At 42.7% G+C, this 26,079-nt stretch overlaps 1 protein-coding gene across 1 annotated transcript in view; it reads left to right on the top strand.

Annotated features, from left to right (window-relative positions):
* SPTBN5 (spectrin beta, non-erythrocytic 5) overlaps window positions 1-26,079 on the top strand; it is a 215,039-nt gene that overhangs the window by 50,281 nt on the left and 138,679 nt on the right. Inside the window, exons 21-27 of the mRNA XM_060262355.1 lie at window positions 5,585-5,785; window positions 6,775-6,891; window positions 7,704-7,867; window positions 17,988-18,120; window positions 20,138-20,283; window positions 21,272-21,386; window positions 21,522-21,632. Of these exons, the coding sequence (XP_060118338.1) occupies window positions 5,585-5,785; window positions 6,775-6,891; window positions 7,704-7,867; window positions 17,988-18,120; window positions 20,138-20,283; window positions 21,272-21,386; window positions 21,522-21,632 (987 nt within the window). The remainder of the gene's footprint in view (window positions 1-5,584; window positions 5,786-6,774; window positions 6,892-7,703; window positions 7,868-17,987; window positions 18,121-20,137; window positions 20,284-21,271; window positions 21,387-21,521; window positions 21,633-26,079) is intronic.

Raw genomic sequence — 26,079 nt, 5'->3', positions numbered from 1 at the left:
GCACTGGGTTTTCCTAGGCATACTGTACACTGAACTAGTTGTGCTGGGCTTGAAGAAATGTCCCCCTTCAGTTTGTACTGCAGGGATTCCCTGGTTTGACATCAATCCTCTTTTACTTGCATTGCCACAGTAGTGCTGGATTCTGCTGGGCCTTCTGCACACTGAACTGGTTGTGCTGAACTTGCAAAAAAAACACCCCTTGCTTGGATTATGATTCTGTATTTTGTGTCAGTCCTGTTGAACTGGCATTGCCACAATGACACTAAATTCTGCTGGGCACTAGTACATTGCACTGGTTCTGTTGGGTTTGCACTGCCCCCTGCTGCTTGAACTGTGATTCTGTGCTTCACATCAGTCCTGTTGAGTTGGCATTGCCACAATGGCACTGGATTCGGCTGGGCACTCTGGAGAGCCAGTCTGGTATAGCAATTAAGCGTGCAGGCTCTTATCTAAGAGAACAGGTTTGATTCCCCACTCTTCCACATGCAACTGCTGGAGTGACCTTGGGTCAGTCATAACTCCCTCAAAGCTGTTCTGCTCATGAGCAGTTCTGGAAGAGCTCTCTCAGCCCCACCTACCTCACAGGGTGTCTGTTGTGGGAAAGAGAAGGGGAAAGAGATGTAAGTTACTCTGATACACTTTCTGGTAGTGAAGGGTAGGGTATAAATCCAATCTCTTCCTCTTCTCTTTGATTGCACTGGTACTGCTGGGCACTCTGTATATTACACTGGTTCTGTTTGGCTTGCAAAATACCCCACCACCACCTTCAATTTCTGCTGCAGGTATTAGTTTCTGCCACCGACAGTGAACCATTAACGTAAATTGAGACAATGAATTTTAAATTGTTTACTGTGTTTGAACTAGTTGATATTATGCCACATTTATACTATTATAAGCTGCCCAGAGCCTGCTTGCGGGGGAGGGAGGGCTAGAAGCCAAATTAATAAAATTAATAAATCTAGGGTATTTAATTTTTCTAAGGTATTTAAGAACATAAGAAGAGTGGCTCATCTAGTTCAGCATTCTGTTTCACACAGCAGCCAAACAGTTACCCTAAAGAGCCAACTAATAGCATAAAGGCCAAGGCCCTTTCCCGATGCTGCCTTCTAGCACTGGGTTTCTTCCTGCCTCTGTGCACAGGCTTCCTTTACTTGTCATGACTTTACTTGCCACTGCTGGACCTATCCTCCAGGAATCTACTTCTCTGTTAAAGCCATCTATGTTCATAGCCATCACTATGTCCACTGGCAGTGATTTTCACAATTTAATTACTCATTGCATACTTCTGACCCTACCCTACTTCCTCAAACTATTTCAGGATCATTTAATATATCAGCTAACTCACCGAAAGGGAAAAGTTGGGATTGGGGCCCAAATATGATATTTGTAGGATATGGTTTTTCTGGTCTGGGGGCATGGGAGGGAACATGACCTAGGCACAGAGCTTTTTTTGTAGCAGGAACTCCTTTGCATATTAGGCCACACACCCCGATGAAGCCAATCTTCCTGGACCTTCAGGAGATCCTGTACTAAGAGCCCTGTAAACTCTTGGAGGATTGGCTACATTAGGGGTGTGTGGCCTAATATGCAAAAGAGTTCCTGCTGCAAAAAAAAGCCCTCCCTGGGCAACAAGTCATTGCCATGAGATGCAATGCCATTCTAAGCAGGTCTACTCAGAATCCTTCTCAGGACTTAATTCTTCTCAGGGGCTTAATTTCAGGAAAGTGTTTTTAGAATTGCACTGATAGGCTATGATTTTCATAGATGAAACATATTTTTTTCCTTTCATAATCATGACAGTGTATGTATTAGAAGTGGGAAGGGTGTTATAAGGCTATACCAACCAGACCCAGAGGAATGATGCTTGAACTTTGGTTGGAATAGATGTGCATTGTATTTGGCTCCATAAAATGTACTCATGGGCATATGAACTTAATTCAACATACACAGAACTTGCAGGCAGAGGTTTATATCTGAGAACCTTTCATTCACCAAAGCAGAAGAATTCAAGTGAGGACTTATCTCAGTTTTCAAACAATATGGCTATATTTATATCATAATAGTAGTAGCTAGGACCCCCTATCATCATCAAAGTGACAGCTGCTCCGCCCACACTTGCACACCCCGCCCAAACAAAAAAATGAACGTCGTTTGTTTCCTCATGGGGGAGTGACACAACAGTCCCCGAGGGGGCTGCTAGGGATCCGCTGTTTCCTAAGGAGGGGAAAGGAGGGAGGGCAGCCACTGGTGTAGCAGGCTTCATATTGTTTGAGGAAAAGCGTGTTTTGCAACACAGACTTTATTTAGAGAATTATGGAGATGCAACAGTTCTAAGCAATTATAGTTTGGAGAGGAGACATACCCAACGGATAAAATGATGGCCTTAAAACTGAGCACGGCTAACCTTATACGTGTAACACGTCCCTTTAACATCAGGTTGCATCAGGTTGCGTGTCAATACAACTCATGCTCTTTAATTTGTTCATTAATGATCCAGAGTCGGGAGTAAGCAGTGAAGTGGCCAGGTTTGCAGATGACACTAAATTGTTCAGGATGGTGAGAACCAGAGAGGATTGCGAGGCACTCCAAAGGGTCTGTTGAGGCTGGGTGAGTGGGGTGACAATGTGGCAGATGAGGTTCAATGTGACCAAGTGCAAAATAATGCACATCGGAACCAAGAATCCCTGCTACAAATACAAGTTGATGGGGGTGTGAACCAGTAGAGACTGACCAAGAGAGGGAGAGAGATCTAGGGGTCGTGGTAAATAATTCACTGAAAAAAATGTCAAGACAGTGTGTGATTGCAATAAAAAAGGTCAACGCCACGCTGGGAATTATTAGGAAGGGGATTGAAAACAAAGCAGCCAGTATCATAATACCCCCCTGTATAAATCGATGGTGCGGACTCATCTGGAATACTGTGTACAGTTCTGGTCACCGCACCTCAAAAGGGGTATTATAGCATTGGAAAAAAGTGTAGAAAAGGGCAACTAGAACGATTAAAGGTTTGGAACACTTTCCCTATGAAGAAAGGTTAAAACGCTTGGGGCTCTTTAGCTCAGAGAAACGTTGACTGCGGGGTGACACGATAATATTACAAGATAATTCATGGGATGGAGAAAACAGAGAAAAAGGTACTTTTCTCCCTTTCTCACAATACAAGAACTCGTGGGCATTCAATGAAATTGCTGATCAGTCAGGTTAAAACAAATAGAAGGAAGTACTTCTTCACCCAAAGGGTGATTAACATGTGGAATTTACCGCTGCAGGAGGTGGTGGAGGCTACAAGCATAGCCAGCTTCAAGAGGGGATTGGATAAAAATATGGAGCAGAGGTCCATCAGCGGCTATTAGCCACAGCATTTTATTGGAACAGTCTGGGGCAGTGATGCTCTGTATTCTTGGTACTTGGCGGGGGGGCAAAGTGGAAGGCCTTCTAGCACCACTTGTGAACCTTCTGATGGAACATGGGCTTGGGTTTGTTTGTTTTTTGCCATTGTGTGATACAGAGTGTTGGCCTGATCCAACAAGGCTTCTCTCATGTTCTTATTATGATCTGGAACTTGTGTTTCACAACTTGGTGCACGCTTAAAGTCACTGTTACTTACTTGATCCCTTTATATATATATACACACACACACACACATTGTGGCTAATAGCCTCTGCTCCATATTTTCATCCAATCCGCTCTTAAAGCATGCTATGCTTGTAGCTGCCACCACCTCCTGCGGCTGTGAATTCCACATGTTAATCACCACACATTGCCAATCTTAAAAAGGGATCTAGAATTGTCCCTAGCTACTACTCATAGCTTAACTTTCTAGTATGCTTTGTGGTCTTGTGCAGCCAGTATAAGAAATAGCATAACATATCTGATTTTACTTATTTCTTTGGAATTGGTGTTGGAAAGAAACACCTCAACTCTGCAGTATTTTGAACAAAAGACAGATGCTTAAACTTAGTTGTGATGTTATTAGTGATAGAAAGCTTTAAAAGTTTGTGTTTCTCTTCAAGAGAAGTTAGTGAAATGCTTCATGTTCAACAATGTCCTCTCCATGCAGGGCTGAAACTCCCAAGAGTTTGAAAACCATGAACCAAATGCCAATTAAATGTTTCCTGAATTTTGTGATGGATATAATCCATTTCTAGCACCCTGTGCTAAATCAATTGCCTGTGCTATTGCAGCAACTGGGAAAACTTAATTTTTGTTAAAGTTTAACTCAAGAGAGAGAGCAGTAACAACTGTGCTCTGAGTCATCAAGCATTCAACTCCTGGGAGTAATTTCTTCTACCAAATATCATTTGTCTCACTTTCTAGAAAAGGATTGTTCAAATGAATCTTAAGATGTCGTTTGAAAACTTTTGGCATAAATATGTTTCTGTGCTGTTTAATTTAACACAGAGTTGGAATACGAAATGAATGGTTGCCCCTACTGCCTTTGGGTCTATCAGCAGCCATGATAGTTTGTGTACTGTCATATTCACAAGCAATATATTTGTGATTATCAGATGCTAGAGACAAACCCAAAGGGAAGGTTATTTCCTCAATATCCTGCTTAGCTGTTTCCATTAACATCTAGATGTGCACAATTGAAAACAGAGTGCTGGACTAACACTTTGGTTGGCCATTGCTGGGATCTCATGGCAGACCTAAGAATGTAAGAAGACTTATCTGGATTACATTGAGGGTCCATCTGTTTTTCCTATCATGTTCAGCTGTTGTCTGTTGCCTTCACTTCCTGCTTGCTGTGTTTCCAGACAGATTCTCTCCTTGCTTGTCCCCAACAACCTTGAAGTTGACCACTTATGTGTGAGAGAGAAAAGCAGAAAATATGTGAATTGCAGTTTATAGAATTGTCACTCTCCTGGGTTTAGAGTGAGCCTATCAGAAGTATGGAGGACATAAAAGTATGCTTTTTTGTTGCAGCCCTTAAAAAATGTTGTTATGGTGTACAGGATCAGAAGAACTCCAATTAGCCAAACATAAATTGGATGAGCAAATTGTATTCAAAATAAGTGTTCACTTATCTTGGGTCTACAACTCTGGAAATGTTTTCCTGCTTCTATTACTTGCCTCTGGTGTTATTTAAAACAACTACAACCCTACAGTATGGAATTCTCTCCCAAGCGATGTTCACCCAGAGCTTCTTTTGTTATCTGTTATGTACCATGCAAAGTCTGTCCTGATTAGTTGTGAAGATAACTGATACTGTGACAAGATTTTTTGTGCTGGATGTTGAAAATCTTGTGTTTGGAAGTTGTTTTTGTTGTAATAGTTCCCTTGTTTCAATTTTGAATTATATTGTTTAGTTTTTCTATATTTGCAAGCCTTCTTGAATTATGTGTCCTGACAGGGAGACAGTATAGATTTTTTAAAAAAATTAAACATTTTCATTTTTTGATCCCTCAGATATTATTGCAAAAGTAGCTCAGTGCATACAACCAACAAGTTTTGAGAAGTAACATCATCCATGTTCATATACTGTTATCCTTTTTTATTTTAAAAAACTATTTTAGCCCTGCCTCTTACCTTTTCTTATCTTTACATTACCTTTTCTTATCTTTAATTAATGGCTTTGTTCTAGGAATTACAAGCAGAGGTGAATACCCATAATCACCAAGTGCTGAGGGTTCTAGAGAAAGGAAGAGCACTGTCAGAAGGCAAGCACATGCCATCCCAGGGAATCAAGGAAATGTGCCAGGAGCTAAGTGAAGGTTGGATGGAGTTAGAGAGTGCATGTGAGGGAAAGATCAAACAGCTACAGCATTCTGTTGCCTTCCACCAGGTATCTTGATATCACACATCATCTGGATATAGATTAAATGCTATTAAGTATGGAGGGTATGACAATCTGTAAGGCCCCAAAGACCTCTTTGCTTTACCAGACTGCTGGTTTCAACATTTTTTAAAAAAAAAATCCATGATGGTAAGATCCTTCTTGGACTGAGCTAGCTTGCAGGTAGACAAAAACCTGTCTCAGTCCTATGCCACATTTAAAAACCCTCTGCATATTGAAATCATCAGGGGTAAACTTAGGCTAGTACCCTTCTCTGTCTAGCATTCCAGGCAAGGATATCTTTTTTTTTTTTGAAGTCATTATGCATTTATATATGTGATTGGCTCAGCCATGTTTATTATGAAATTGTACATTCCCATGCGTGCTGGATCATATGCTCAGGTCATTGTATTGAGTCTAATACATTTACTTTTCTTTTTAAAAAATTACAGTATTCCATGCTATGAAATTAACATTTCTTAGTCCACATGTCAAGTAAATGCAAAAAAAGGGATCAGGGGATTTGCCTATAGCAGTTTGGAATCCTGGAAATCCAGAGGATCATCTAGTCTAGACCCTCGTTCCACAATGCCATGTTCCTGGTAGGAACCTGTCTGACATCCTCTGGAAAATCTTTACAACATGATATACCCATCCAATTACCTTTTGCTGATTGAAGTAAGATATGTTATTCATTCATTTCATAGCATTTTGCTCCTGTCCTTTTAATGTGTTTTGTTTGTCACAGTAGGGAAGATAATGCTAGTTCAGCTTGCTGCTTGAAAGCCTCTTAAATAAAGCAGAGAACAAGTCTGAAAATCCTTTCGCTAGCTTTGTGTAATTAAAGCTAGGTATTCTGTATTTCAACTGGCTCCTCATTTAGTATGGAATCCATGAATTTATCATGTAACAGTAATTTGCAATTGAAACTTGTGAAGTTCAGCAGGTAATCTTACTTTAAGTAGGGATAAAAAATAACCATCTATTTTTATCTATAGTTTTTAATAGATATATCAGAACTGGAGAATTCAGTACTAGAGAAGCTTGCACTGGTAGTGAACAAAGACTGTGGTAAAGATGAAGCTGCAACTCTTAAATTAATAAAGAAACATAAGGTAATTCAAAGTGTTTGACTCCCCCTCCCCTAGAATTTAGCAACCATCATTGAGAGATGCCTATCTAAATCACAACACACTCCATGGAGGGTAAATTTCAAATAGTTCACTCTTGACAAATTGGGGAAAATGTTTTCCTATATTCTTTGAGCAAAACTACACAACCTGTAATTTAACGAGCCAAATGCAGCTCACTGGCCATATACTTAGTTGTATATAAATAAGAGGACTGAATCATAGGGCTTTATGTATATAAGCAGGCTGCTTCCTTCTCCTTCCTTGGGGGGTTGGAGACCATGGCAGGACAGGAGGCATGGCTCTTTTCCAAGGCTGTTTTCCTCTCTGTGTGTGCCTATCTCAGCCTTCCCAACCTCACAGGGTTATTGTGAGGATAAAATGGAAGAGGGAAGAATGATGTTGTAAGGTGCTGTGGGTCCCTATTAGGGGATGGTGCCTGGAAGGGTTGAGTGTGTGCAGAGGAGGCAGCTCAGCAGGGATATGATGTCATAGAGTCTGAAGATCAATTGTAATTCTTTGAGAACTTCAGGACCCACTATGGGATTGGTAACACTAGTCATTACTGGAGAGAAAAATAGTAAGTAAAAAATTACAAGTTGTTGATTGAGGATCATTTTTTGACCATAAGAACTAAGAAAATCATCCTCATATCTTGATTCTCTTGTTTTGGGGCAGTTAAGCAGGAGTTATAAGCTATCTGGCCTCCCCTTTTTGCACATCTGCAACTGGCCAGCTGCTTGTGGACTTTATATCTTGTGTCTCCAAAGTTCTGCTTGTGTTCTATTTTCTGCCAGGAACTTGAGCATGAGATTAACATTTACCAGAGTTTAGCAATGGAACTAGAGGAAAGAGCCAAAACACTGCTTCTCCCAGGCTCTATTTACTTTGATGAAGTTGATGCACCACAGGAGCAAGTTCAGTCGCAGCTTCAGGAACTGCGAGAAATGGCCTTCTCAAGGTATAAAAAGCAAAAGCCAATGTTTTCTACTAATTGGTGTGTGTGTGTACGTGAATATGCACACACTTTTGTCTTCATCTAGCTTTGGAGCATACTAATGTATGTATAGAGAGAGATTTGGTTGGCTGGGGTGTATGCTGCTATATATAATGGTTAGTGGTGGACTAAGTAATCTCATTCATTTAAATATCAAATGTCTTGGTAAGGGATAACAAGTACACTGTCATGTGTGCTGTGAAGAATGGCATAAGTATTTATGTTGCCAAGAATATAGGAAAAAGGAAACTGCTGCAGGGATTTGCATCCAAAATTATGGAGTCACATGTCAGATTTCACACATGACAGGGTACACATTTTCCCCTAAATTAAGATTATATCCTATGGTAAAAAAAAACCCAGGCAAATTTCTAACATTGTAAATCTAAACAAAGGGAGAGATTTTGCACTAGGGAAGAATACATACTAATTATAACATTTATTATGTATATATTTTTTAAAATAAATCACTGAACAGAAATTAAATTAAAAATAAAAATGCATGTGTTCTAAAAATATCACAGCCTTTTAGGAAAAGGGAAGGGACATACAAGGAGTGAGAGCAGGGATTAGAGGTCTAGCATTTTGGAAAATATATATTAATTTGTACTCATGTTACATTATTTTGTCCCATTCCCATATGTCCTCATGAGAACTACCATGTTTCCCCAGCAGTATAGAAAGAATGAGAATGAATTACAGAATAGTTGTCCAAGCGAGGTCTGGGTTCAGATTTTTACTCAGACGAAACGGTTATTTCATGACCTAGGGTCAATCATTCCCTCCCAGCCCAGTTTACCTCTATGATAAAACTGTGGAGGGGATAACCTTATATGGTATCCTGAGCTCCTTTGAGAAAGGCTAAGATAAAAATGGGATGGATGGCTAGATAAATTGAGGATTACAGAGAATAGCAGTCATCAATGTATATTATAACATATATAATGATGGCTGATTAACAGCTTAGTTTTTAAAAGTCATTTAGCTCATATTTTGTACTGTAATAGGAGAGTACAACCCCCTTAAAACTGTGTATGACTCATCTACAGCAGAAGACTGTACTACATTTATCCGTGAAAGCTTGTGAATTTCAGCTTAATGTTTGTAGAGTTTTAACATATCAAGTACTTTGATAAGACAGAATGAGAGTAGGCTATGAACAAACTCTTTACAGTGAGAACATGGTTGTATCAAGAGGCGGTCAGGAAGACTACTACATTTTTATCATCATTTATTCTAATAGCAAAAGTGTGGCTCCATCTGCAGATATTTAGATCCGTGGATTGTGCCCACACAGAAAAAAATAGATACCCCTGCAAACTTGGGGGTCTCTCCAGGTTTGCAGAAAAATCTGAAACTAACAAAAAATTAAATGGTAGGTTTAAATTCCCACTCAAACAAGACAGCAAGTGCAGACAATGCAGCAGCAATAGTGTTGTAGGGTGGAGAATTGGTGGAGGCATGGCAGAAAAGAGGAACTGCTGCCAGAAAAGAGGCTGGACCCACCACAGTAATTGTCCCCAGCACAGCCTGCCCTACTTATGAAGCACTGTGCTGACAACAGGGGGGAGTCAGGTGAGCACCCACTGAGGAAGTGAGGAGAGAGAGCTGAATGAGGCACTGATGATGGGGGGGAGGTAAAGCTGTCAGGCGGGTTGCTGGGGAATTGAGAAGCAACCAAGTCTGCTTTTACCACCTCTCCAGCAGCGGTGCTCCAGATGGAGGCCGGAGAGGAGGAGCTATTGAAATATGCAGCAGCAGGAGGGGAACAAGAGCAAGGCAGAGAGAGTGAAAGTACAATGAGAGGGAGCATGGAGAAAAAGAGAAATAAAGTATATGTATGAGAGTGTGATATTAGGGAAAGAGAAAAAGAGAGTTCAAGAGAGAATCATAAACAGCAGTTCTTGGGGGAAGAGGAGAGAGTAAGAGTAACAGGAGGTGTTGTGGGGAGGGAGAACCAGAGGAATAGTGACAGAGTGGGGGAGAAAGAGAGAGAGAAGGAGTGGGGGACAGGGGAAGAAACAAAAATAGAGATAATGGGATGATTGCTTCCCACAAGGTACTTGTACCTTAATAGTCACATGTGGCCTCATCTGTGGATACTCCTTTTCTACTTGCACACCTCCATAGCTGCCAGCTCAGCTGCCCTTTTTAAACTTTCCCACCAGCTTCTAACCAGTTAGACTTTGGGCCTAGGAAGATTCTTTGTTCCCACTCTCTAGTTAGAACTGGCAGGAAACTATGAAAAGGGCAGCTGAGGCAGCAGTTATGGAGGCATGTCAGGAACCCCCCATGCCTCCATAGCCACAATATACAACCTTTTGTTGCAGTTCCTCACTTGTGTATTCTAATAGCCAAGTTGGCCAAATCTGATTATACTTAAATCCAGATACTGGAGCCATGAATGGACAAGACAGATCTTTCTACAAACCAAAAAAATATCCCAGGTTTGCAGAAAATCTGAAATAAAAAAAATTACATTAAAAAAATTATAAAAGGAGTGCCTTTGCTTTAAGAAACAGCTTTCCTCAGTGACCATTGCTAGGCAACTACAACAGACTTGGTTTCTGTCAGTAAAAAGCAAGGAGAGGGAAACTTACAGGGATATTTTGGCCTTTGAGGGAAGACTCATTGGTGCCGAGCAGCAACTACTGGGTGACTCACTACCACCCAACTTGCATAACTTACCTAGGCCTAACTGTTTGCTACTGTTCAAGAGCAGCTGAAACACAAATGGCAGTGTGGTGTAGTAGTTAGAGTTTCAGACTAGGCCCGCCAATTCCCATTTTGCTGTGGAAACTCTGTCGGCTACTGACCCGCCGCCTCGCCGATGTAGGGGTGAGGGGGTCTGCCTTACAATGGCTTGCCTCCTTCCTCGAGGATCGGGGACAAAGGGTGGCAATTGGGGGCGAGCTGTCCCAGAGGCGCACACTGGATTGTGGAGTGCCTCAGGGGGCAGTTCTCTCACCAATGCTATTTAATATCTACATGTGCCCCCTTGCCCAGATTGCCAGGAGACATGGACTTGGGTGCCATCAATATGCAGATGACACCCAACTCTATCTGCTAATGGACGGACGGCCTGACTGCGTCCCAGAGAATTTAGACCGGGCCCTGCAGGATTTGGCAACCTGGTTGAGGAAGAGCGGGCTGAAACTGAATCCAGCGAAGACAGAAGTCCTTTGTCTGGGTCGGGGCGCTCGGGGAGGGGAAATACCTCTCCCGGTCTTCGACGGGGCGCCGTTGAAAGCGGCGCACCGAGTTAAGAGCCTGGGAGTTTTACTGGAGCCTGCATTATCAATGGAGGCCCAGATTGCAGCCACTGCCAAGTCAGCCTTTTTCCATCTAAGGCGGGCAAAGCAGTTGGCTCCCTTCCTAGAGCGCCAAGATCTGGCAATGGTGCTTCATGCAACGGTCACCTCGAGACTGGATTACTGTAATGCCCTCTACATGGGGCTGCCTCTGTGCCGAACCCGGAAGCTGCAGCTGGTGCAGAACGCAGCGGCTAGACTGTTGCTGGGACTCCCTAAATGGGAGCACATACAGCCTGGGCTGCGCGAACTGCACTGGCTGCCAGTTACATACCGGGTTCGTTACAAAGTGCTGGTCATTACCTTTAAAGCCCTATATGGTCGAGGACCTGTCTACCTTAGGGACCGTCTCTCCTCATATGAACCCCAGAGAGCACTGAGGTCAGCCGGGAAAAACCTGCTGACTATCCCCGGACCGAGAGAGGTGAAGCTGCAAAGCACCTGTAACCGGGCCTTCTCCTCTATAGCCCCGAGCCTATGGAACCAACTTCCAGAGGAAATGCGGGCCCTGCGGGACCTAGAACAGTTCCGCAGGGCCTGCAAGACCTTCCTCTTCAGACTGGCCTTCCCTGATGAAAATGGAAATTGCGAAGGAAACCGCCATCAGAAAAAGCAAACATAGCACTAGCACTTTTAAAAATTAACTAATTTAATTTTAAAGCTTAACCAGATTTTAACTAAATGCTGATAATGTTTAATGTAGTTTTATTTACTTGTATAATTTAACTCTGAACCATGTTGTTAGCCGCCCTGAGCCTGCTCCGGCGGGGAGGGCGGGATACAAATAAAATTTGTTGTTGTTGTTGTTGTTGTTGTTGTAAACTTGGGCCAGTTCCAAGCCTGATTTACCCCACAGACAGGTCAAGACTTACCATTAAAAACATCTGGAGGCCCCTGGGCAGGCTAATAGTCAAGTCAAGTTAGCCTTTATTGGCATAAGGGGCAGGCTAATAGCCTCCCACCCACACATGGACTGGCCAGACCTCTGACAGAAGGATTGAGCCCAATCCACCCAAGACTCATGTAAAGCAGGAGAGGTTAGGGTTGCCAGATCCCTGGTTGGACCTGAGGATCCCCCGATCTTCAGGGCTCCAATCTGCCACTGGCCAGCTGGGGGAAAACCCACTCCCAGATAGGGACATCATCATGCAACATCCCTGATGTGATTATATCACTTGGAAGTGATGTCATTGTGCTGGGGATATTGCACAATGACACTGTGATTATGAGGCAAACTCTGTGGTTTTGTAGCAAAAAACCATAGTGTTTCCCCCCAAACCTAGAGTGTCATCCACAATGTTGGCAGGTGGAGCTGAAAAAGCTCTGACAGAAACTGCTCTTGAAAGGAACAGCTTTGTGAGAATTTGTGACTGACTCCAGGCCACATCAGCAGGTTCATGTGGAGGAGTGGGGAATCAGTTCTCCCAGATTAGAGTCCACACTCTTAACCACCGCACCAAACTGGCTCTTTGTTTATCTTGTCTCTAAAGAGCCAGGATGTTTTCACTTGTGGAGTGAGTTCTGATTAAATAATGGAGGAGTTCACTTAAATAACAGGGAAGCGGTCGAGAGATGCATGAACACTCTGGAAACTCCTCCAGAGTGCACACAGCCCATCCCTGTTCTGGGGATGTGCCACGTGCCGTCTGGAGGCTCCCAGCCACTCATTTTCCAGCTGACTTATTTCAAGGGCAGCTTGATGTCTCCCTGAGCCAGCCATCTTTTTTAAAGTCACTTCAAAATTGCAGCATCATCCCCATGGTGACCACAAGGATGCTGTCACCTCAACATAACCTACCTCACAGGACTATTGTGAACATAAAATGGAGGAGAGGAGTATGATATAAGCTGCTTTGTATCTCCATTGAGGTAAAAGGTAGGGTATGTATGAAGTAAATAAAGAATGAATATTGCTGAGGATGGAGGGCAGATAAAAGGTAGGTGGAAGGAAACAGGCAAAGTTGAGGACATGGAGATTACCAGGAGGAGAGAAATAATGTAAGCATAAGGATCCAGTAAAAGCCATGGTACTCTCTGCAACTCTTCGCAGGTTCCCCATCATGCAGCTTAGCCCAGCCCAAAAGCTAGGTTAGCCACCCGGCCAGACTTTTCCCAAGAAGAATCTGCCAGGAGGGAAAGCTCAAGATAGGAGTAGATAAAGGTTTGTTTACAGGTGGATAGGAAGGAGGGAAGAAGCAGGAAATGGGTAGAAATTATTGGGGCTTTCAAGGAAGAGGAAAAAAATAGCAGGGAACTAGACAATGAGGGTCCCCCACATGTTCTTGTGGTTCCCCAATTTGTTCTGCAAAATATGTAAAACTGAATGGTTAAAGAAGGTATTTTTGTAAAGGGGACAGGGTTGTAGTAAATGGATTGATCAAGAGGATGCTTTCATGAAGGGAATAGGACTGTAGTTTATTACACTGTTTATATTATGTATTATCTTATTTGTATTGCAATTGTTTCAGAAGTTTGTAATTCCGTAGCTTCATTACTGTAGACTATATACTGTTTTCTTTATCCTTAATTTTGTGATCTACTTTGAGTCTCAGCAAGAGAGGCAGACTAAGTGCAGTAAATGAATAATAACAACCCATATTTCATGACTCATAAATACATTCATTGATTCTTTCACTTCAAGTGTCTACATCTATGGCACTCAGAAGTGTTTTTGAACAATGAAAAAAGGGAAAACCCCAGGGCCAGACAGAATCCCTATGGAGTATTATAGTACCTTTGAAGACTGTCTGCTCTTGCCATTTAAAAATCTGCTAGAATATATATGGACATCAGCAAAACTGCCAGAGACTTGGAGAGAGTCATATATAACATTAATACCAAAGGAAGGGGCAGATTCCAAGGATGTAGGAAAATATAGACCAATTACCCTATTAAATGCTGATTATAAGATTTTTGCCGCTATTCTTTCTAAAAGATTGAAGATTTTAGATCAAATTATTCACAGAGACCAATCTGGCTTCTTACCCAGATGACAAATTAGAAATAATATCCAAACAATTTTAGATGTGTTGGAATACTATGAAGTGCATAGTGAGAAACAATTAGCTTTGGTATTCTTCGACGCCGAGAAGGCGTTCGACAACTTGAACCGGCAATTTTTATTTTAAATTTTGAGAGAAATGAAATGGGGGGGGGGGTATTGGCAGAATTATTGAAACAATATATTCAGACCAAAAGGCTAAGATAATAGTAAACAGAGACACAACGGCAAATATCGATTTAAGAAAAGGAACCAGACATGGGTGCCCATTGTCACCGCTACAATTTATATTATACCTGGAAATGTTTAAAAAAGCAATTCACAAGAATAAAAAGATCCAAGGTCTTCGGGTAAAAGGAGAAGAATTTAAGGTTCAGGCTTTTGCAGGCGACCAAGTTTTCATTTTAGAGGATCCCGTGGTATCTATAGGGGCTTTAAAAGAAGAATTGGGGAGGTTTGGGAAGGTGGCTGGTATGAAAGTTAATTCTGAGAAAATGAAAATGATCACCAAAAACATGCCTATCACATTGCAAAGAGAATTAGAGAGGAAAGCAAACTTTCAGATTGTAAAAAAGGGTAAGATACTTAAGAACATAAGAGAAGCCATGTTGGATCAGTATACACATACTGTGGCTAATAGCCATTGATGGACCTCTGCTCCATATTTTATCCAATACCCTCTTGAAACTGGCTATGCTTGTAACCGCCACCACCTCCTGTGGCAGTGAATTCCACATGTTAATCACCCTTTGGGTGAAGAAGTACTTCCTTTTATCTGTTTTAACCTGACTGCTCAGCAATTTCATCGAATGCCCACAAGCTCTTGTATTGTGAGAAAGGGAGAAAAGTACTTCTTTCTCTACTTTCTCCATCCCATGCATAATCTTGTAAACCTCTATCATGTCACCCCACAGTTGACATTTCTCCAAGCTAAAGAGCCCCAAGCGTTTTAACGTTTCTTCATAGGGAAAGTGTTCCAAACCTTTAATCATTCTAGTTGCCCTTTTCTGGACTTTTTCCAATGCTATAATATCCTTTTTGAGGTGTGGTAACCAGAATTGTACACAGTATTCCAAATGAGATCGCACCATCGATTTATACAGGGGCATTATACTTAGGGGTTCTGCTAACGAATAGGTCCAGTACTATTTATGAGAATAATTATCTTAAGTTAGTAAAAGAAATAGAGCAAGAGTTGCACAGATGGGAAGGGTTGAAGCTTTCCTTTTTAGGGAAGATTGCAGCATTGAAAATGATGATACTCCCCAAGGTAATGCTTCTTTTTCAAGTAGCCCCTATACAATTGAAAGAATTCTTTTTTCAAATGTTAAAGAAAATGACAGGCAAATTTATTTGGCAGGGCAAGAGAGCCCGGATAAGGTATAAACTGCTACAGGATGCAAGAGAGCGAGGTGGGCTGGCCTTACCAAATTGGAAGATCTACTATAAGGCCTATTCGTTGGTCTGGATTAAAGACTGGATATTGTTGGGGGATAAGAGGTTACTGGCATTAGAGAGACACACACTGAAAACTATGTGGCATGCTTTTACCTGGTATGGTATAGAAGGTCATAAATACGTTCAAAATCATTTAATAAGAAAATCCCTACTTCTGAAATGGGATAAATTGAAAAGGAGAATTAGATACCAAATTGGGTTGCCCCTCTGGAAGCCTTGTCTTAACAGAGACTGTTTATGCAGGATGAAATAGTAAGATACAAAAATATTTTGGATAACACAGGTGCGTTAAAGTCAAATGAGGTCTTAAAAACCCAAAATATTATTTTAGACTGGTGGTCAGTGGCCCAGTTAAAATCAAGATATAACAAAGACAGAGAAGTTGGTTTTTATTTGCAAGATTGTCCTTTTGATAAGTTGCTTCTGGGAACAGATACAAAAATAATTAGCAAGATTTATAATAACCTTCTCCAACAGGATATGTGTGACGAAGAAGTGAAAAAAGTGATGGTCAAATGGGCAAGAAATATAGGCCATAATATAGAATTAGAACAATGGTCGCAGATATGGAATACAAATATCAAAATCATGAGGTCAACTGCATTCAAGGAGAATATATATAAGATGATCTATCAATGGCATATAACGCCACATAAAATTGCTAAAATGTTTCCAGGGTCGTCCAACAAGTGTTGAAAATGCGGAAATAGTACAGGCACTTACTTTCATGTCTGGTGGTCTTGTAAGAAAGTTAAAGGGTTTTGGATAAAAGTGCACAAATTGTTATGTAAAATGTTAAAGATAGAAATTCCATATAAACCAGATCTGTTTTTACTCAATATTATACCCAGTAAGATGGAAAAGGAAACGAAATACATGATTTTGTATATTGTCACCGCGGCTAGAATTTTATTAGCTCGCCTATGGATGAACTTATAGTAAAAAATTTGGCGATAGTGGAGATTGACTCTGTCAAATTTGATAAGACCAAGTAGACAGACAATTCGGTCACACCCAGCCCGCTGCTACAGCGGCTGTAGGCGGCGTGGCCGCGTTTGCCTCCCTGTCGGAGGGAGGAGGCTGATTGTTTCCCGGTCATCCGGGGCTTGTTGGAGGGCGGAGCGCTGGGACTATAAGGTCCCGGCCCCGCCCTGAGCTACGCAGTTTCGTCGTGGCTCTCAGCCCACCTACCTGCCCTTCAGCAGTACAGGTTTATCTGGTCGCCTTATTAGGGGCCAGGTAGGAATTTTTTCACACTCACCTGATTGGCTTTTGTTGAGGTGTTTTTTGCCTACCTTGTACTGCTTGTTAGAGAGGGACAACTGGTAGTAGTTGGTTGAGTGTTGGCAGAATGAGCAAGGGGTTACGGAAGCCAAGGTGAGCACCCAGGGCACCGCACCGGTTGAGTGCAAGCGATTGGCAGGAGCGGCAGATGGGCTCCATGGCTCAATGTTGCAGAATGCCGATTGTGTGATCCCTCCGCACAAGACTGGCTCTTCCTGGGTGATTATGCCAGTGTGGGGTAGGATGATCTGGCCTGGCCGGCCTGCCATGAGCCAAACCTGTGGCTCTTGTCAGGGGCAGGGTGGATCGCTCATACATGGACAAGGAAGGGTCAAGGGATGACCCTGGGGCTTGTCCAGTTTCTGGTAACCCTTGCTGTGATAGTTACAGTTTGGTTATGTTCAATAAAAGGCCCATTTTACCAAAAATTTATGTTGTCAGTCTCTTCATTCCGACCTTGGGAGGCAATATGTAAGTGGAATTTATTTTATGAATTGATATGTAAATGTAAACTTTAAGATGATTATAGTATAAATTAATTGTCAAAATGAAAGCAGATTAATTAAGAGACTTGAGAGATCTAAGAGGATAAGGAAATTTAAGTTGTTATCAATTATACAAAAGAAGGATACATAGTTAAACCACGCTCTCCTGCTTTTTATTGTATTGTTTTTGTGTAAGATATGTGGCAATTTTGAGTATGTAGATATGAGTTACTTTTGCTTTATGAACTTTGAATTGTCGTGTAACCTGATACTGAAATACTGAAATAAATATTGTATTGGGGGGGGGAGGAGTGTTTTTGAACCTGAGACAGCTTTCTTGTCTCCTCTGACAACAACTCTGTCACCCATTGCTGGCAGTCTGGTGACTTACCTACTTTGCTCTTTTTGTTGTTCTCAATCTACGGGTTTGGTGAATCATTGCCCTCCATACTGAGCTTTGATTTCTTCTTTATGTTTACAGTCATGGTGGTGATATTGTAAACCATAACATTTCAATCCTCTTGTCTGTCTATCTCTCCAAAAAGAGGCAAAAGGTTGGAAGAAACTCTTGCACTGCATAACTTCCTAAGGGAATATGAAGATCTGGAGGAATGGATCCATCAGCAAACACAGATTGCCAGCTCTGATGACTACGGTACAGATTATGAACATGTCTTGGTAAGTTGAAGGAAAGAGGCAGACCAGGCATATAAAAATCCATATAGTTATGATGCAATAAAATTAATGTGAATTATTCAAACAATTACAATTATTCAAATAATTACACTGAGCAGGGGTACTTCTTAGAAGGGTGACCACCAACAAAGATTCTGCAGAGGAAGGTAATGGCAAACCACTGCTGCTTCTCACTTGCCTTGAAAACTCTTGCTAGGGTTTCCATAATTTGGCCATGTCTTGACAGCACTTTATGCACACAAGGCAGAAAATGTAGTGCCTTTCAGAAGTAAGTTAATGATGTTGACTTATATGTAGCAGGCTTACAAGGCAATGCACTAATGGTGAAACTACTGAAGATAGCTCATAACTGCTCATTGTCTCATATACATTGTGAAGTACCAGTGGAGAAGCTGATTGGGAGTTTTTAAACATATTTAAGGTCCAATTTACACATTATGCTAGAGATCTATTATCTGATCTCCTGAGGTATTTTTAACAGTAAAAAAGCAGAAGCAGTGGAAGATTTGGATTGGGTTTAAGCAGTGACAGAGCAGTTCCAAGCTTTCCTGGAGGATACCTCTACCCTTGATCCCTTCCAGTCCGGCTTCCATTCCGGTCATGGGATGGAGACTGCTCTGGTTGCCCTCACAGATCACCTTAGAAGGCATCTGGATCAGAGTGGGTCGGCGCTGCCAATGTTGTTAGATCTTTCAGTAGCGTTTGACATGGTCAATTACGATCCAATGACCCACTGCCTTGCCAATATCAGAGTTCAAGGGGTAGCCTTACAGTGGCTTTTTTCCTTCCTACGTGGTCAGGGACAAAGTGTGGCAACTGGTGAGCAGACTTCTCTGCAGGACCCACTTGAATGCAGTGTGCCACAGAGAGCTATTCTCTCACCAATGATGTTTAACATCTATATGCTCCCCCTTGCCCAGATTGCCCAAGGTTTTGGACTGGGCTGTCACCAATATGCAAATGACACCCAGCTCTATCTGTTGATGTATGGCCATTTGGACACCTCCCCAGACCATCTGACCAGGGCGTTAGAAGCCGTGGCGGGTTGGTTGCAGTTAAGCCGGCTGAAGCTTAATCCAACTAAGACAGAGGTCCTGTACCTGGGTCAAGGGAGATTAGGATCGGGCATCCAACTTCCCACCCTAGATGGTGCCTCTTTGGTGCCAGCTCAGAAGATGAGGAGTTTGGAGGTGATACTGGACGCCTCCCTTTCCATGGAGGCCCAGGTCACAGCAGTTGCGTGATCTGCCTTCTACCATCTTCGGCAGGCCAAACAACTGGTGCCCTATCTGACGTCCCAGGACCTAGCTACAGTGATCCATGCAATGGTCACTTCCAAGTTGGGCTACTGTAACTCACTCTACGCAGGCTTGCCCTTGAGACTGATCTGGAAACTCCAACTGGTGCAAAATGCAGCAGCACGGTTTCTAACTGGATTGCCTGTATGGGCGAGCAGTCGACCAATGCTGTGCACATTGCACTGGTTACCAGTTGAGTACCGGATTCGCTTCAGGGTTCTAGTATTGACATTCAAAGCTTTACGTGGCTTGGGACCGACATACCTGGGGGTCTGGAGTAATTCTGCATAGGATTGCACCCTATGTTTCCTAACATGCACTATTTGAGGGTGGGTGATTTATTCAACTAATGTGGTTAGGAAGAAGTTGCTACATGCCTCCATGGTGTAGAGGTATATCTTTAAAGGTCTCCACATAAAATACTTTGTACTGCCATTGTTTAGCAAAGCATCAATGGGACAAATTCAATGGGTTATTTCAAATCACTGGATAATTTGTTCCTATAATAAAAATTAAGATTGCACAGAGACTGCTTGGAATATTTCACTCCATCAGCATACCTCGGAAGACTTCAAACTAGAATACAAATACAAACTGGAATACAAATCCAGATCCAAAGTTCAGATTCTGCAAGTACATCGTGTTTATATACTGCAAGTACATTGTGTTTATGTCTCTCACCTGCTTCTTTTCCTTAAAAGCTTCTTTGTGCCAAATATGAAACATTCCAGCACCAGATAGAAGCTGCTGCCAAGAGAGTTGCTATGTGCTGTCAGCAAGCAGAACATATGGTGAACCACAACCATTTTGCATCCAGGGACATTCAGAAGAAGCAGAAACACTTACAGTAAGATGACAGGAGATGGGCTGACATTCATTCCTTTGCTTCCCTCTTCCCAAATGAAAAACCAGGAAATGTTGCAGTCAGGTCACTATTAGTCAAATAAGTTATAACAAACATGCTCCAAATTTCAAGTACTGAAGTGAAGAAAGATGTAACTAATCAACAATTTGAAAATTGTAGGCAAGATGTTCCACAAGGATCCAAATTTTGCTCAAGACCTGATGCTAGGGAAACTATAATGGGTAGAAAATGGGGAGCATAGTGCAACAGAATGGGTGAATGGAATGTCCAATTTACTGAAGTGGTAGGACATCTTTATTTTTTTTATGAGTCAGTCTAGAATTCTCATAAAAACACATACTGGGTTTCATTTGGATGCAGCATCTTTTCTTCTTATTGTCCTTCTGCTGTTTTTCAGTTCAGTAGTTGGCATGTCAACCATTTGACATGTCCCTCAAGTGGCAGATGGCCCACTGCCATCTGGATCACCAGATCAGTGGGTGGCTGGAGGCCTTGGCAAGAAGAAGAAAGAGCAGCAGCTATTGTAACCAGTGTTCCCTCTGAGCTGAGTTAGTGTGAGCTAGCTCACAGTTTTTTAGCCTCTGGCTCACACATTTTTGTCTTATCTCAAAGCAAATTTAATTTATTCAGTAGCTCACAGTTATAATGCCAGTAGCTCACAAAGTAGAATTTTTGCTCACAAGACTTCACAGTTTAGAGGGAGTATTGTGTGACCCCACCTAGCCTCCTTCTTGCTGCTGCCACACACACCCATTCCAGCTGCTGTTTCTTTGCTTTGTCAAGTAGCCCATTCCTACTGGGCAGAAAAGACAATGAAGAACAGCAACTACTGATACTGCCAGCTTGAAATCAGGCTCTGTGGTGTCTTCTCTTACAATAAGACATACTGATAATATGTTTCCTGATAACACCCAAAACCTTAAGCCAGCACTGTTTCAGTTTCACACCTTTACACCGTTTTCCTTGTCAGGAACTTGTGGGAGGAGATGCTGCAGGTGACCAAGTTTCAAGGAGAACAACTACAAGATGCTGAGGCCATACACAAGTGTCTTCAAGACTTGGCAGAAGCCCTCACCCACATTGAGGTTAAAATCATGGAAAATAGATGGATTGGATTTCTGCCTGTCTTTGAGGGTTGGGGGGAGGGGTGTTACACTTTCCATCAAAATGGAATCAGGTCAGATCTATTAACACTGGGATTCTCACTGTTCTTTCTTTAGGAGAAATACAAGACCATCCCAGATGATATTGCTAGAGATCTAAGTGGAATACAGTCCCAGCTCCACAGACATTCAGCCCTTGAGCATGAATTGTATGGGAATGAGCAACAGGTGGAATCCATTGTTTATTTTTCTTTCCCATTTAAAGAAGATTGTTAGTAAGCTCATTCACTACAGATCAAATTCTGGAGGGAAAATAGTGGTCTTTCTTAGATGTGTTCTCCCTCCCCTCTCCCTATGCATCAGAAATCTTTCACTTGTATGTTCACTCCTATCAACTGATTTTAAAGCTAAAATAAGTAGGGATGTCTCTGGAGAAGTCCAAAGACAGGGTTTTTAGGGCTCCAGATTTTTTAGGACTTTGGGTAAGACATTTTCAGTGGACCCCTTAAATGTGAAGGAGGGGATGGTAGAATCATAGAGTTGGAAGGAACCTCTAGGGTCATCTAGTCCAACTCTCTGAACAATGCAGAAAACTCACAAATACTTCCCCCCACACATATCCTGCTCCATGCCCAGAAGATGGCAAGCCCCACCCCCACCTCCAAGATCTCGGGCAAAACTGGCCTGGAGAAAATTGCTTCCTGGCTCAAAAGTGATGATCAGCATTTCCCTGTGCATGTAAGAATGGGCCATGAGAACTAAGCACTGATGCAACCCTTCCTGCCCTCCTTCTCATAATCTGCCTAAGTTCACAGAATCAGCATTGCTGTTAGATGGCCATCTAGTCTCAGTTTGAAAACTTCCAAAAAAGGAGAGCCCACCACTTTCAGAGGAAGCCTGTTCCGCTGAGGAGCCACTCTAACTCTGAGGAAGTTATTCCTAATGTTTAGTTGAAAATTCCCTAGGCTAAACATACCAGACTAAACATATCAGGATCTTTCAGCCTTTCATTGTAGGACAGACCCCGAACCATCTTTGTTGCCCTCCTCTGTTCCAGCTTGACTATATCATTCTTAAATTGTGGTGTCCAAAACTGAATACAATACTCTAGGTGAGGTCTAACTAGAGCAGAGTATCACTTTGCATGATCTGGAGACTATACTTCTGTTGTTACAGCCCAAAATTGCATTTGCCTTTTTACCTACTGCATCACACTGCTGACTCATGTTCAGTGTATGGTACACTAGGACCCCTAGATCCTTTTCGCATGTACTGCTGCCAATACAAGTCTCCCCCATCCTCTTATTATACCTTTGATTTTTCCTACCTAAATGCAGAACTTTACATTTATCCCTATTAAAATTTTATTTGCTTTAGCCCAGTATTCCAAGATCGTCTTGTATCCGGATTCTGTCTACTACTATATTTGCTACCCCTCCCAATTTAGCATCATCTGTAAATTACAAAGCATTCCCTCTATTCCTTCATCCAAATAATTTATAAAGATACTGAACCTAATGGGTACCAGGACAGATCCCTGAGGCACTCCACTTGTCACTCCTCTCCAAGAAGATAAGGAACCATTAACGTTCTCTTTGGGTCTGATTTGTTAACCAATTTCAGATCCACCTAACAGAAACAGGATCCAAACTACCTTACACCAATTTGTCAACAAGAATATTATAAAAAGCCTTGCTGAAATCATGATGCATTGTGTCCACAGCATCCCCCTGATCCAGCAAGGTAGTAACTTCCTAAAAAAATGAGATAAGTTTAGTCTGGCATGACTTGTTCTTAAGAAACTTATGTTGGCTGTTAGTGATCACAGCCAGCCTTTCTAAATGTTCAAGGACTGACTGCTTGATCATAAAATCATAGAATTGGAAAGTCACACAGACCATCTAGTCCAACCCTCTGCTCAATGCATCCCTGACCACTGTTCATCCAGCCACTGCTTAAAGATTGCCAGTGAGGGGGAGCTCGCCACCTCCCTCAGTAGCTGATTCCACTATCGAACAACTCTTATTTGTGAAAAAGCTTTTCCTAATATCCAGTCAGTACCTTCCCACACTTAATTTAAACCAGTATTATGAGCCCTGCTGCCAATCCCTGCCATCCTCTATAGAGAGCAATCGTGTTCCCCCTCAACCTCCTTTCCACCAGACTGAACATTCACAAGTCCCTCAGCTTTTCCTTATAGGACTTGGTCTCTAGGTCCTTGACCAATGCAGATTGCTCTATAGAGAGCAATCGTGTTCCCCCTCAACCTCCTTTCCACCAGACTGAACATTCACAAGTCCCTCAGCTTTTCCTTATAGGACTTGGTCTCTAGGTCCTTGACCAATGCAGTGTATGGTGAAACTATGACAATCTTGCGACCTGGAAGTTATGGCTTTGTTGATACACCCCAAGATAGCATTTGCCTTTTTTGTTGCTGCATTACACTGGCTGCTCATATTTAACTTATGGTCCATCCATACCCTAAGATCTTGTTCACACACACTGCTACCTAGAAGTGTATCCCCAATCCAGTATGTGTTTCTCATTTTTATTACCAGGGTATAGAACTCACTTCTCCTTGTTAAATTGCATCTTGTTCACTTCCACCCGCTTTTCCAGCATGTTCAGATCTTGTTGAATTCTAACTCTATCTTCCCAATTTGGTGTGATCTGCAAATTTAGTGAGTAGCCCCTCCACACCCTCATTCAGATCACTGATAAAAATATTGAAAAGTACAGGGTCCAAAACTGAGCCCTGTGGCACCCCACTGGACACCTCCCTCCATTCAGATGTAATGCCACTGATAACTCCTCTTCCAATGCAGTTCTCCAACCAGTTCCTATCCACTTAACTATCCTAAAGTCCATTCCACAGTTCTTCTTCTAAAAAATTTCCAGGTATAGGCATGAAGCTGACAGGTCAGTAGTTGCCCAGATCCTCCTTTTCCCCCTCCTTGGAGGTGGGGGACAACATTTCCTCACCTCCAATCTTCCGGTACCTCACCTGTCCTCCAAGAATTCTCAAAAATAATGGACAGAGGCTCAGAAATTACAGCCACAAGTTCTGCTATAATGGGAGCTTAAAAGATCTGCCAGTTTTCCCATGAACTGATTCCACCCTCTTATGAAGGAACTCAATATGTTTATTTGCATATTATACACCTTGGGCCTATAGTCCCTTACTATAACCTCTTCAGCAGTTATCTTACAATAGATACTCCTGGTTCTTCCTCCCAGATGCCACCAGGAGGCAGATGACTTCTCAGATGAGTAACCCTTTATTAACCGTATAATCCCTTTGTATAGTCTTTGCCACAGAAACCACCTCCTGTAGACAGTGTGGTGGATGCTATGGTGCTCCTCCAGCTCCTTGTCATCTAGATGGAAACAAAGGGCTGTTAAGTAGCAGTGGCAGCCACTGCTAGCCTACTAACTCCCCCCTTCTATTACCCTGCTTGTTGCCTGTCCAGCAGTGATTTTTGCCAACCCCCTTGCTGCTGTTTCTCTTTCTCATCATCACCCTGAAGGACACAGGTGAGGAAGATAGTTGTTGGTGAGGAGCCAGTTGGGTGGTAACTGCCACTGCACCTATTCTTTTGGATTACCAACTGTCCACTGCCCATCTGACAGTGACGAGCCAATTGTCACTGAGTTTGAGGGCTACAGTTAATGGTAGGTCCCCTTCAATGCTGGAGCCCCAGCCAAATAGCTGATAATGCTGAACTGAAATATCATGAACCAATTCATTGTCTAGTGTAATACCAGTTGTTTTTGCTGTTGTTCAGTCACACTGTCGAGTCCAACTCTTTGCAACCCTATGGACCAAGTCACCCCAGCCCCTCATGTCTTCCACCATCCTCTGAAGTCTGCTCAAATTCATGTTAGTTATATCAGTAACGCTGTCCAGTGTCACGAGCTGGGGCCAGGCCAGGCAAAGGCCAGGGGCAGTCCAAGTTCTGTAGCTGGTGAGCAAAGAGGGTTCCAAGCGCCAAAACCAAATCACAGTCCAGGTATCGCAGGTCAGAGGTTCAGAAGCCAAAGTCAGGGGGTCCAGAAGTCAAAGACAACGTCAAGGGGTCCAGAAGCCAAAGTCAGAAGCCGCAGTGGATGCTAGAACATCAGGTAAGTGACTAGTTGCTTCCACAAAGCCTTCTCCCAAAGCCCACAGCTATATAGCCCTCTGCTGTCTGTTGCCCATTTGGACTAATTGCTGACTCAGAGGGCAGCCAGGATCCTGCTGAGACTCAAGCATCCTCACTCCTAGAGGGGCCAGGATCCTTTTAGAACTCAGGGCTCAGGGAGTGTCTTGCTCATGAGCGTGCCGCCCTCCTCCGATCCCTGAGGTCCTGACGAAGGCGGTCACGCACACAAGCCACCCGAGAGGGTGAGGCAGGGGGGCTTGGATCTTCTCCAGTAGGAGGCAGGGGCACTGGTGCCAGTGGCAGGGGCACTGGTGCAGGTGGCAGGGGCACAGTTTCTTCTGCAGGCTCAGCTTCTTTTGCAGGGTCCCCAGCACCCATGACATCCAGCCACCTCGTCTTTTGCCATCCCCTTCTTCTTTTGCCTTCTGTCTTCCCTGGTACATATCTGGAAATTCTGATGAGTACATCTGTAATTAAGTTAAGGAGACACCAGATGTCACTGCTGGCCAGTTTAGTTGAGCTTGCTGGATTGT

This window comes from Heteronotia binoei, chromosome 21, assembly GCF_032191835.1.
Source record: "Heteronotia binoei isolate CCM8104 ecotype False Entrance Well chromosome 21, APGP_CSIRO_Hbin_v1, whole genome shotgun sequence".
NCBI classification, from domain to species: Eukaryota; Metazoa; Chordata; class Lepidosauria; order Squamata; family Gekkonidae; genus Heteronotia; species Heteronotia binoei.
The sequence above is the reverse complement of the archived record's forward strand: the minus strand, read 5'-3'. Positions and strand labels throughout refer to the sequence as shown.